Here is a 13,941-nt window from a genome sequence, read left to right as displayed (position 1 = left end):
GTCTCTATTTATATTCATTTTGTTTTTAACAATTTCTAAGGATTCTCTTATGCTAAAATCCCTGCAGTAGAAACAGCAGATAGCCCAATGTGTTTTTGCTTTAAAACAAATAAACAAAAGCATCATCATTATGATTAGCACCTCCCTCAGGGAAACAACTAAATTATAAGTCTGAAAATATAGCCTACAACAATGATACTATTAGGTAATCATCAGGTGAATGCAGCAATGAAAAACACTTTTTTTTTTACAGTCCAAACAATCCCACCCGTAAAAGTGGCTGATATGTATAACCATGTGGAAGTTTCACTGAAAATAGCTATCAGGAGTAAGCATTTGGGAAAAATATCAATTTTTAACACTAAATTGTAATGTATCTCCATATATCTGAACTGTAAACATTTTTAAAGATTTCAGAATTATGTAGCTTCTATATGTTATAAAATGGCTTTCTAATTTTTAGAGCAATGAACATAACCAAATAGCATTCTTTCATATGAAACTGTACATGATCAATGTCATTATTTTTGCATAAATTCAGTATCTGCTCATACATAAGTCTCTGTTGACACCAGGATGTAAAATGCACATGTAATGAAAAAGGCCTAAACTCTCCATTTTTTGTTGTTTTGTGTTGCAGACTTGGTGAGAGCATACAAAAGCCTAACTAAAGAAAAAGAAGCATTGGAATCAACTGTGAAAGCTCTAAATGTTATCAAACAACCAAATCAGTTTGAAGCTTTGAATGAAGAGGCTCAGCTTGAAAAAACAAGGCATTTATCAGGATTCTCAGAGCCTATAAATGCCATGGTAAGATTCATTTGGTGACTTAAAATGGAAAATAAAACATATACATAATGAGTTGGGCACTGTCATGCTAGTTACTATAAAGCACTCTTATGAACAAACCAATCAGAATGTGTTTTTTAAACTTTTGTTTAAAATCACTATGCTTTCCTTATATTAGGATACAGAAAAGTAGATGTATTTCCATTTTGAAGTTACAAATGTTCATATCTGTTTTCAAATATATCAACTGTTGAAGTTTCCTTTAAATTTTGATATTGTTAGTTATCTGCTTGTTTGTTAATTCCCGGTAGAAATTCTTTCCGAGGAACTTCAGCGATACAAGTCCTTTTTTGATTAAACCAGTTTATTCTTTCTCGATACAAACTTTTAGTACACAGTAATTCCACAGTCAGTACATTTCCCGTAAACTTTAAACTTAAAGCGATTCACAATCTCGATAACTTCGCTCTTGACGAGTGCAAAACACACACTAGCTCGAAACAGAATTGTAAATTATCCAAAACTCACCGTAACTACTATTCGCTTTATCATTCCATGGCTTTTCTCTGCCAGGCTTATATACTAACAAAGAGGCATCTCCAACATTTGTGGAGTTCTCCGATTATTCGAGAAATTCACCACACATGCTACCAGCATCACGTGACTTACGCTGTCGTAACAATATAAAACTACAAAGTATTCTAAAAAGCATTTATTATCACATGACATTTCAGTAGCACCCATACAAACAAAATTTTGAATCAGTGGAGTTGTCACATATTTTGTAACATTGTGAATGCATGTTTAACTTATTACAGCTTATGCATCTTAAAATGGCAACTGAAAGCATTTCACCTAATATTGATGAAACCATTTTCTTCTAATGAGGTCTTAATATTTGTAGGTTTAGTTGTACTTGCTTTTCTTTTTTCAAAAACGTTTTTATGGAAATCTAGTTTGTTGCATATTATTTGCAGCTAGTTAATATTTGGGAACATACTGTTTATAATTAATTTTTGGGAACATATATCATTTTACCATATGAAAATCAACCTAAATTCATTCGTACACTTCTTAATTTTTAAGACAATGTTAACCCTTTCACCCTGGGTAGGTTAAAATGCATGTGTCACGACGTTTTGGAGAATTATTTTTAAAATTTCATTAAATAACATTTTTACTATTTAAATCAATGAAATTGGCATCAAAACCTAATTTATAATTTTAATTTTAATATTATATATGTTTTTATTTCTCAATTTAAAAGGAAATGTAAAGAACAAAATGTTAAATCTCGATTTTGTTTGTGTGTCACATACCACATCTGGTTGTCTTATTGTTCAGTTGCCATTTTATTATTCCCACCATACAACATGTACAAGTAGCTAACAAATTAGAAACTCGAATTTGAAATATAGACAAGCTAAATATAAAATATAGTGGCTCCTCCCACTACACCAATCTTTTGAAAGCTCTTGTCTAGTTCCGTTTACTACGAATTAGTTCCTGCTTATAACCAATAGGGAGAACATTTTCACCCCTACGTAACTCTGACAGTTGTTTATAAATAGCTTGAAGGAGAAAATAATAATTTTGCGAAAACTGTTGAAGTATGATGAATAAATCATATATATAAATCACATATAGTTTATTTAGAGACCCGACTAAATTACAGGGATTTGGAGTGTACTAATACAGTAATTTGATGACTTTTTGTTCTTCAAAAATTAATATTTGAAGCCTAAAAAATTAGCATCTCTACACTCTACACCCAGAAGAATAAACGAGGCTTACATCAAGGCTTAGCAACTTCGATGCACGAGTGCAACATTTCGTAACACGGTTACATACTCGAAATCTTTGTTTTTCAGTGTATTTCTCATTTACTTTCTATGTTTTAAAAAATGTAACTAAAATTTAAGCATTTGTGAGTAAACAGTAATATGTATATTTATATACATATGTAACGTACAGTAGCCGATATATCACAGTAATTTTCAGTATACTTGTATTATAGTTACATTTGTATTTTGTAGGCCAATACATAGTTATGCCTACTGAATTTGTTTTATTCTAATTGTCTAAACTGAGGTAAGTTAAAACCAAATCATACAACATTAGAAACTTGACAACTTTAAAACAAGTTTATTCATAACATTTAGAAAGGTAAAATAATTTACAAATATTGGGAAATAATATTATGCACAAATGTTTATACATGACTAAAAGGAATAATGTACATACAAACTGCATGAATCAAAAACAAATACATAAAGTTTTTAACAGAATAAAACTGTTTATATATGCCTAAGAGGAATAATGTACATTCAAATTGCACAAATCAAAAACAAACACATGAAGTTGTGCAAAGAAAAAGCTGCATGAATGAATGGAAATTTATAGATATGTATTTTATTACAAACATTTTAGAAAACTGGAAAAGCCATACTTATGATAGCATATACAGTCTAATATTATACACTGATTTTGATACACAAAAGGGAGCATCAGTATTGTACATATAAGTGTATCAACACTAAAATAAAAACTTTACAAAAATATTTAAGTTAAAAACAATCAAAAGATGCTACTAAGATTTATTTTTTCTTAAAAACAAAACAAAACTGTTTACAAAGGAAAAGAGCAGACTTTTACCTTATATATAGTATTAACTTCTTTTAAGAATGTGATACTCTTCAAAGTGTTTCACACACAGAAATTCATCACATATTTTACATTTTATTAGAACTTTATTTTCAGGAAGGCATAATCTGCATCTTTTTCTGATACCTGTGTCAGCAAGTGTAGGGAAGTGCCTGCCAAGAGTAAGTCTCAGAGGTGATGAGTTCTGTACAGTTCTAGAGAGTGGTATACTGGAAGGACCTGGTCTGTTTTGAAGTAGAGGCTCAACAAGAGCTGTGACCAGGTCCATTCTGAAGGCCTTTTGGGATAATGCCGGCTGGTTGGTCTGTTGTTTGTACAAAATGTAAGCATTTACAACTGTCATGTCCAAAAGTCAAAAAACTGTTTTTATATTGTGAAACCCTGATTTTACGTGCCTCCATATAATGTGAAGTGATTATGAGGTTGGTCAAATTGACCAAGCCAATGTTGAGAGAGTTAAAATAAGATTTCATAATAAATGTATGAGGCTTCCTAACAACAACAAAATTGTATGTAGAAGAACTTGTATGAAGAGCAAATCGAATTTTTCCATTGAGAGCTTTAGATATAGTGCATTAAAGATTCTCTAAAATAATCAATTTAACCCCTCAAAAATACTGTTTTATAGAATTTAAAAATCTTCTTCTTATAAAATTTCCAAACTAAATATAAATCATGTAACAAATATTTCAAAATAGGCATACTAACCTCTGAAATACAAAAATCCTTATCTTGTTCTGTTGCTCTCATGTTGTCAACAAACATGTGACCAAAATTCCAAATGTCCTTGATATAATGCTGAACATGCATCAGCTTGCCCATTTTTCTCTATGCTCCCATATTCCATGTGACTTACTGTACTTGCACCAGGAAGAGAAAAATATTTGGGTGGTTCTATTTGCAGGTAAGATTTGAGGTTACAGGTCCTAAAGCTCTCACCCACTAATTTTATTCCAATGTATAAAAAAATAAAATAAATGTTAAACTTCATCCTTTTTGGACTATGCTCAGAGGTTGCTGAATGAAGTGAAGTTCTAGATTGCATTGTCCTGATACTGTATGAACTACATAACATAGAAACATATTTGTTATATGTTATTAATGATTTATTTGAAGTATGTTATTTTACTGCATATAGAATAGTAAAATTACAGAATTTATGATTTTGGTGTCATTGGTCAATTTGAAATGTTACTGTTTCATTTTTGCCATTAGGAAAGCATCTTCTAAGATTTTGCACAACTTTGTTAAGATGGTATTACACTCCTCAATAAGGACCACATCCCTTTCAGAATTGTCATGTACAAAATTCTCTGTGCAATGCTTCCTCGTAGTCCTGTCTGAGCTCACATGACTGAGGGTTATAATAAAAAATCCAGATCGAATTTTGAGGTACCTATTGTGTTCTTTGTAACAAAATTTTCAGTTGACATGTTCTCAGACTTCCTGATATTCAGATGGGTGTACTCTGAAGGTTCATCCATGTCTTATTTCTCATTTAACACCTTTACCATCACTCATTTTGTTTCTGTGGATACAGTTGAATGCCAATCCAGTGAGTTTCTTATTAAGATACCATAGATGTTCCGCAAGTTTTTGACAGGGAGTTTTGAAAGAGCAGAATTCACCTTCTTATACTTGAGAAGACATTGTAGAAAGTTAAGATAATTGAGAGGAATACAAATGACATCAGGAGCAGTGAACCTTGCCTTAAGAAAGAAAGATGCAGATGTTACAGAGTCCTGTTTCCTCATGACTAATGAGCTTAAACTGTCCCATAAATATCCAGATCTTAAGGGCACATAATGCCTTGGCTATCCATTGTGCTTGATTCATTGCTTTAGGTACTATACATTGCACTCCATGAGGAGGGATACATTCAAGGAAATTCATGGATAGTTGAAGAATCTCTTGATATTTTTCTCTAGGTTGACTGACCTGAAGGTGTTTTGTACCAAAGTCAGTGGCACTGTGGCTTCCACTACTTCATCATAATCAGCTGCAGTTTCTTAACTGGACTGGTCCATGTATCCCCAAGATTGCTGAAATCAGTTACAAATTGTAATATCTGGATCAGAGGAAATCCTCACAAAGTATTCCTGTTTGATCTGTATTCCAACAGCACACATTCCATTTCTCTAGACAGTGTTGCTTGCTGTTGTGTCAAAACAAACTGTTTTTACACAATTAATGACTCCCTTCTCTTCCAGCAAATGTGTCAGAGCAGAGCCTTGAGCCTATCGTGTGCTAGAAATCAAATTTGCAACATCTAGAATTTGATTTACTCTTATTCCAGGCAAAATCAGTGACAGACATTCCACTTCTACTTTCCTTGTGAGATCATAAAGGAGCTTGCTGTCCTATTGAACACAAGTGTGAATGTTGGTTGGAACTATTTCTTTAAGTTTTTGCCAAGATCTTCAACGAAGTGGTGGTGTTGGTGAGATCTTTGGATTGAGGAAAGGTTGATGGTTATCTCTTGTACATAATGACTAAGGTATTGAGGGAAAATGTTACATTTCTTTCACTGACTAGGCTCTGTTTGTAACTGCTGCTAAATTGGGAGTGATAACTTTTCTTCTTGCCCTTATTTTAAGATTAGAAGATGATGATTCTCTAATCACCCCTATATCCTCATTACTGTTATTGGTTGATTGTGAAGAACTTCTGTCTAGATATTTGGAGATTGTCTCAGATCATTTGTTCATCTATGGGACTCCTGATATCAGTTCAGTCTTTACTTTTACTTACACTTTTTCTTTGTAGATCTGAAGAAAACTGAAGGTTTGAAACCTTTATCTATTGAGAGTTTACCTCGATACACCTAATTTCAAATTCAAAAGCCTGAACTTATTATGGAAATTTTTCATCAAAGCGATTGGATTACAAAGGTGAATATTCAGAATGCTTATCTTCTTATCCATATTCACCTATCATCACATCATTTTCTTAGTTTTTCATTGGAGGGGAGGGCTTATCAGTTTGTTGCTCATTCCATCAGCTTTTCCTCGGATTCATATGTTTCTGTTGAGTTGCGAAAACATTTATGATCTTCATCACCATGACAATGACCTTTTCTTCCACTTCGTATTTTACACACTCATTTGATGAACCACCCAACTGGCTACCTCTTTTCAGCAAATCATTCATAACTTCAAATTCCATTTATTAGCAACACAATATTTGGTACATCTGGGATTCTAGATCAACACAGTTCTCCTATGGCATTGTAAGCTTTGAAGTCTTCTTCTCATACTCTTCTATGTTCCACACCTACCACTAAAAACATCCTTTCTGGTTTGAGGACATTGGCATCTCACATCACAAAGTCATACCCTTGATGTGTGCTCACATGCATCATTTCAAGTGAGATGTTGCTTCTCAGTGGCATCTGACTACAGACCCTTTATCTCCTTATCTTTCTCTTCCTTTTCTTCTTTGTATGTTTGCAGATGCCTTTCAGAGTTGGAACATTGGTCAGACATCTTCTTTCACTTTGTTTGTGTCCTATTCCAGATCCAAATTCTCTGGCACTGGGTGCCTTGAGTCAGTTTTTTTTTTTTGCCTGCTTCCTCAGGTCGTGACCAACTCAGTTACTTGAAGTATCAGATCTCCTCATTGCTTCACCTTGGCCTGTTCAACCAGTGCTTCCTCTGTTATGTCAGTTTTTTTTCTCAAGGTAACTTTTTAACTACCACCATCAAATTGTCTTCTTCTACAACCTTAAAAGTCCATTTTTCATAACATAACATTTGTAATGCTCATCCTCAAGTTTGCCTAGGTCTTTATGATTGTTTGTGGGTGCCTGCTATTGGGCTAGTTTGATAACTTGTCCAGTCTTCAAATGTGAATATAGAAAGCTTTAGCTTCGAGAGCATGTCCAGTCTTTAACCTATTACTGGTCTACTCCTCTGAGAATCTTCCACCACAGGTATAAGGCAATGCAATGCCATTTGCCTCTTACTACCTGTTATACCACCACCTGTGCCCTGAAAATGTGATGTTTCTACAGATAAATACATACCACCTGACTTCACTTATATTTATGTGCATATATATTAACTCAACTGTTGATGAGGTACCCTGCTGAGGAGAATGCATTTACTGACTGGATTAATTTTATCCAGTCATAAGAAGATGAACTACTTTATTCATTTTCCCATAGATTCATTTTTCAATTTTTTTATTTCAAAAGTATGTCTGACCGCTTTGAATTTTACATTTTTATAATTAGAATGATTTCCACACAGGTGAAATATATTTGCACCCACCTCTTTACAATCTGTAGATATGTGGTTACTATCACAATTGAAACTACAAAATCTGGATTATTGCAAGAAAGCAGAGGTTATATATCATCTTGAAAGGCATAATAAGTCACATGAGAGGTGGGAGGGTGGAGAACTTTGGGAAAGTTGACATGCTGTGCATTGTGTCAAGGACATTCAGAATTTTAGTCACATGTTTCTTATCAGCATGTGAGCAATTCAACAGGAAAAAGACTTGTTGTGCTTCAGATGTAAGTACTTGTTTGAAATTTATTTTAATCTGAAAATGTAAAAATTAAAGAAACTTTGTAATCTTGTCTAAAGTATTTAAAGAAAAATATTGGACAGATAATTAAGTAAGAAAAACTGAACTTTATTACACGTGTTTTATTTAGCACCATTAGTGAGTTTTTCATTTGGTGTTTTCCTTTTCAAAATAGTCATTGATGTGAATCATGATGTATACTATACATAGCTACATTATGTGTAAATTCAAACTCAGCTCAATCTTATATTTCATAACAACTTTTTACTTCTTATTCAATTTATAGTCCAATGCCATAGGTCCAAATTTTGAAAAGTGTGATAAAAGCACCAAACTTGACAAAAATTATACAGTATCACCTACTGGCTAATTCTTGATGAAACCACTTAGTGATTTGTTTTTAGAAATGCTAAGGCACATTTTAACATTTATACAGAAAAAATGAGGTTTTGATTAGACCGCTTACTTTAGATTTTTTACAAACACTAAAAACATTGTTCCAAAAATAACTAAATCCATCTTTCTATTCTTAGAGAATAAATTTATATAGGCCATGATACTAGCTTTCATCTCAGTTACTGGAACATAGGAGGACTGGTTTATCTGCAAGGCCTGTCTCCAACCACGCTGTGCATCAGTGCTTCTTGTGTTGTTGATATTCTCTCACATGGAGGTCCATCAGTCTAAGTCGTCATCTTCTTTCCGCGCTAGGCAAATGATGACACCATATCATGCCCAGTGAATGAGTGGAAGAATGATAGTGTGGTTGAATTCTTAGATACAAAGGAATTTCATGAATTTCCAGATATTAGAAGTATTTTACACTACAACATGCTATCCACATCTCATCAGTGTTTGCTCTGTAACTACTGAAGCAACTGCATTGACTAATACACTTATATCCACTGTAAGAATGGATTTTCAAGCTTCCTCTTCTGGCTTGGGAGTACAAAGTCAGAGACTGCTTGCAGTGTGATAACAGAAATGTGCAAAGCAAGGTGTATTACAATTCTAACAGTAATTTTTCCATACAGAATATTTTACTTACATCTGTATATTTTACCTTCTGTTATGTCTACTCAAAATCAAACAACTATTTAATTCTTCGAACGGGGTAAGTCTCCAGTTGGTTATAATATCTAAATTCAACAGAGGAAAACCATTGTTAACTATATGCTACAGCTCTATGTTTATAACACACACACATGTATAAGAAATAATTCAAATCAAGTTAAAAGATTTGTTTGATTAGCAGTTCAACAAAACTTGATAACCTGTATTGTTTATTTTGGGATATTGCAAAATATGCTGTATCCAGTAATGAGTAATATACACCCATAACATTAGTCAGAAAGCTAAAGAAAATTGGGTGGTATGTGTAGGAAAAGTATATGTTAGACTATTTATTCCCTGCATATATGATCATCTGTCTTGTGGTTTTGTAAATTATAGGAAGTACCATTCACTTCCACAGAGCAACTAAAATAATATAATTGAAAATTTTAGGTTAATTATGCTACCGGCCTACAAGAATATTTTTACTGTAGTTTTACTAACACATGAAACAGGATAAAATTATAAACAAGTGTCAGTGAACATCCCAGATAATAATTGAAGTTTTGCATTACTGAAACATTTTCATGTGATTTTGGGGTTGGTTTAGGTTTTTTGACAATGGTAGAAGAATAACCTGATGTCCTTAATAGTCACCTTTACTTACAAGTTCATGTTATATCTAGTTCATATTGAACATAATATGATTTAAAGGTAAGCTTGAAATATATTGGAAGCATCATCGCCAAGTGTATGAATTTATTGTTATAGTACACACTGTTTTTGTATTTGTATTTCAAATGTTGTTTATAAGACAGTAATTCACATGTTTATGGTTTATTTATTTATAGTACATATAATGTACTATCTAGGAAATAATATAACATTAATTTGACTAAAGTAAAAACCTTGTTCATTGAAAACACAGTCTATAGCATATTGGCTGGGAAGTCCAGAAAGGTATATTTTTTATCATAATAGGAATGCATATACATATATAAACCTTCATTAGAGTTTTTGATTTTTTATTCTTATTCTAAAGAAGTCCAAGGAAAATGAAACAGATCAGCAGAATCAAGTGACAACTTTACTTACCTCTTTAGTCATACTTACAGAGGAGAAGTCCCGTTTGGAATCAAGTCTTCTGTCTGATAAAAAGAAGTTAATAGTAAGTGGAAAACTTTGAATACAATGTATGTGCTGATTATAGGAATTCTAGTGTTTATAGTTGTGCATTTAAACAATTATAGTAAGGTTTTTTATAGCATATACAATATTGCATAGATTAATTGGGTTGTTTCTCATACGCTATTTTTCTTCAGTTTTGTTCTGTTATTGAAGTAAAATATATTGATACATTTTGTCATTCATTGAGTTGATGGTATTTGGTGTTGCTAAAGATATTATCACCAGCTAAAATATAATTGTGGGATATAATGTGATAAACCAGGACAAAGTATAATTTTGGACATGGTTGTGTCTTTAAAGGTTTTTATGAATTCATACTGTAACTGAACAGAGCTATGTAAATGTATTGTATACAATGTATACTGTATATGCTTACCAAACTTAACTACCTTTTTGACATAAATAGAAGTGAAATTCAAATCAGTTTTTAAAGAAGTGTGGAGTTATAGTTTTTAGAAGGTATAGATTCATATTTAGACAGATCTAGAGAGAGAGAGAGAATATGCTGCTTTTAGCTCTCCAGTAAGGGTGGCCATATGTCATGTTAAATATATATACACACTTTTGTTTCTGAGAGTAATGCAAATTGTATTTTAACATTGTATTAGGCTCTTGATTTCACAGACTTCCTGTTATATACATAACAATGTGTTTATTTAATAGAATATTTTACAAATTACAAATTTACTTCTTATCTAAAGCTTGAAAAGGAAGAACTTGAAAAGCAGTTAGAAGAAATGAAACTGTGCCATCAGAAAGAGATCCAGAGTAGAGACCAAGAAGCCCAAGATGTAAGAATCTTATTTACTTATAGAGATTATTAAACTTTAAAGTAATGGACTTTATACCAGGATTTATGCATTTTGGAGAAGTGAAAAAAATCATTTCCAACTAGATCATATACAGTGTCTTGGTCAACTTCTTTATACTATATTTACAAAAAATAAATTGTAGTTGGAAACAAAACGCATCAAGAAAACATTTTAACAAAAAGTAAGCACATCCATGCCTGGGAAACAACAACAGAATTAATTATCAGTAATATTTGTGTAGTAAATATTGAAAAAGAAATTGCTGAATGTTCCATGATTTAAAAAAAAATTAAACAAATATAAAACAGTCCCAAACAAATGAAATTAATATTGTAGTAATTGTAAGGGGGGATGTGTTCATGCCTTTTCTAGAAAATAGTGTAATAAATGTATCTCTCTCTTATCTCTCTTATAGGTAACTTGGTTTTAGATTTATCTAAAAGCTGATATTCAAGATTTCTTTTTCTTCATACTCTTATGTTTATTGTAATGTTTGTTTGAGTAATAAATCTAAGATTAGTTTTATATGTGCATGATTTCAAATATGAATTCAAATTTTCATGAATAGAAAAATGTTATATCTCAGATCCATATTTATTGATTATTATTGTTAAATGTATAATATTCAAAAAATGCACACACAAAAAAGAACTTATTATCTGTTGAAAATGAAGCATTTATTGTTTATAAGTTGATCTTGACCAAGAATATTGATAGCAAAAATCATGATATCTGGCTTCACACAAGTAATGATAATTCCATTTTGAACAGTCTGTCTCTAGGTCAGTGATAAATCTTTTTTCAATTTTTGCCATGTTTTTTTTACACTTAAGAGCTGAAAGTAGTAACTTCTGTAATGGAGAAAATAAAGTGTCCAAAGAAGTGTAGTAATTAATATCAATCAAATTGAACCTGATTGGATATATATAAAATAGAATTTTCTGCTTAACAATAAAAATATGTTGAATTTCTAAAGTGAAAAAGTATTTTCAAATTTTTTTAAAACATTTTCTCACAACAAAATTTTGTGAATTTCACAACTAAAAAATGATACAAATAATAGATTAAATTTAATGAATTTTAAAGCCAAAGCAACATACTGTTTAGTACGTTTTATGCAATTTACTTTAATATTTTCACATCAAAAAGAGAAAAAATCAAGATTTTGAAAGAGTTTATTTGATTATACCATTTTATGAGGCTTTATTTTATGTGAAGAAATGTTTTTAACTTTTCTTTGATCCTTACTCTAATTGTATACATCTATAGAAAAGGTTTATTAAGTTTTGTATTTTGAATTTCTTTTGTGAGAATCTTTCTTGATAAAAATGTAATTGCTGAAACAATACAAATGAATAGTGATAAATCATGATAACACTACTGTAAGGGGAATAAAAATTTACTATTTTCAGCTCAAACAAAAAATACGTATTCAACAAAGAGAGAGAGAACAAGAGCAAGAAAATCATGCACTTATGTTAAGAGAATTACAACGTCTAGTGGCAGATGAAAGAGCATTAAAAGAAAACTTTGAACATAAGGTAATTAAATAAGTTTGTTAAACAGTGTATTTAAGTCTAATTTAAAACCCTAAAACTTTATAATTTACAACCCTACAAATGAATAAAAGCATATTTATATGATTTAATGCAGATAAATATGGGTTCAAATGAAAAGGATCTACAAAATGGGATTATTTTTTTTATAAGTGAGAGCCAGAAAGTACTTACTGTGGAAGTTTTTCATTTGTAATTGGACTATCGTAGGGTATTTTTGACTAAATAAACATATATATACTTTTTTCATTTGTATCAGCTCTTATGTAGGCTCACTTGTATAGTTTTTCTCAATTTAAAGCAAGCCTTCAAAAATATTTTCAGATCTAGGAGACAGCTCAAAAACTTAGGAGCCAGGTCCGATATAGAAAAGTTATAAAATATATTTTGAGTCAGTTGTGTGGTTATGGTTTTACAATAGAAAACAAAGGGTTCATTATTAACCCTTTCGAGACTGGTCACAGGTGAAAGGTCATGTCATCTCGTTTGTTGACTTGCATTCAAAATTTTATTGAACTACTATTTCATGAAATTATGTTAATAAGTTTGGTACCAAACTGTAGATAATAATTCAAATTTTAGAACATTACATTACTCAATTTGTTAATTTAAAAGTAGATATTTAAAAAACAGATAAACATTGATTTTTGTGTGTCACGTGGTATATTGAATGCAGCACTGGTTCAAATTAGATTTGTGAAGTCAAAATACTAAGTCTATAGTTTTGTACATAGAAACTCAAATTACAGATATTGACAAGCTAGAATATGAAATAAGAAGGTCTTATCTTTTCTATTTGCTAAGATATTGCTCACGTAATAAATAAATCAAACATAGTGGCACCCCGCTCACCTCCTTACATTTTTTATTAATGCTTCCTTTCAAATACTTACTTCTATATATGACATGAATAACCAATCAGAAGCTCAGAATGTCCCCACTAGTGGTTTTCTCAGCCTTTCTAACATTCCTTCCACCATTTATTTCTTTTGAATCAAGATTTCAATGTGGTAGGTTGTGTCTTTAGTCTGCTCGAAATTTCATATTTTTTTTAGACCCAAATACAGCTTAGTTACTGAGCTTGATAAATTATAGTAGAATTCTATGATATTTATGTAGTAATTTATGATATTTTAGTTATTCAGAAATATATATATAAAACCTTAAAAAACATTTTGTTTCATATCCTCCACATGCCAAATTTTTAAAGGCTTAGCAACCTACATCAAGCAGCAAACAAGTACAAAGATCATAACTAGAAGAGATAATTGTTTACTTTACTTCTTTATTTACTGTTCTATGTTGTAGGAAATATAACTTGAAGAACTTATTTCAAAATAGCAATA

General features: G+C 31.3%; 1 protein-coding gene across 1 annotated transcript in view; it reads left to right on the top strand.

The window, feature by feature from the left end:
• Positions 1-640: 640 nt before the first annotated feature.
• LOC106472098 (GRIP and coiled-coil domain-containing protein 1-like) overlaps positions 641-13,941 on the top strand; it is a gene marked incomplete at its 5' end in the record, with an annotated part of 71,842 nt that continues 58,541 nt past the window's right edge. The window contains 4 exons of the mRNA XM_013932730.2: positions 641-810; positions 10,082-10,207; positions 10,929-11,018; positions 12,452-12,580. Coding sequence (XP_013788184.1) covers positions 641-810; positions 10,082-10,207; positions 10,929-11,018; positions 12,452-12,580 — 515 coding nt within the window. The remainder of the gene's footprint in view (positions 811-10,081; positions 10,208-10,928; positions 11,019-12,451; positions 12,581-13,941) is intronic.

This window comes from Limulus polyphemus, unplaced genomic scaffold (assembly GCF_000517525.1).
Source record: "Limulus polyphemus unplaced genomic scaffold, Limulus_polyphemus-2.1.2 Scaffold117, whole genome shotgun sequence".
Classification (NCBI taxonomy): domain Eukaryota; kingdom Metazoa; phylum Arthropoda; class Merostomata; order Xiphosura; family Limulidae; genus Limulus; species Limulus polyphemus.
Note: the sequence above shows the minus strand (reverse complement) of the source record. Positions and strands in the feature narration are given on the sequence as shown.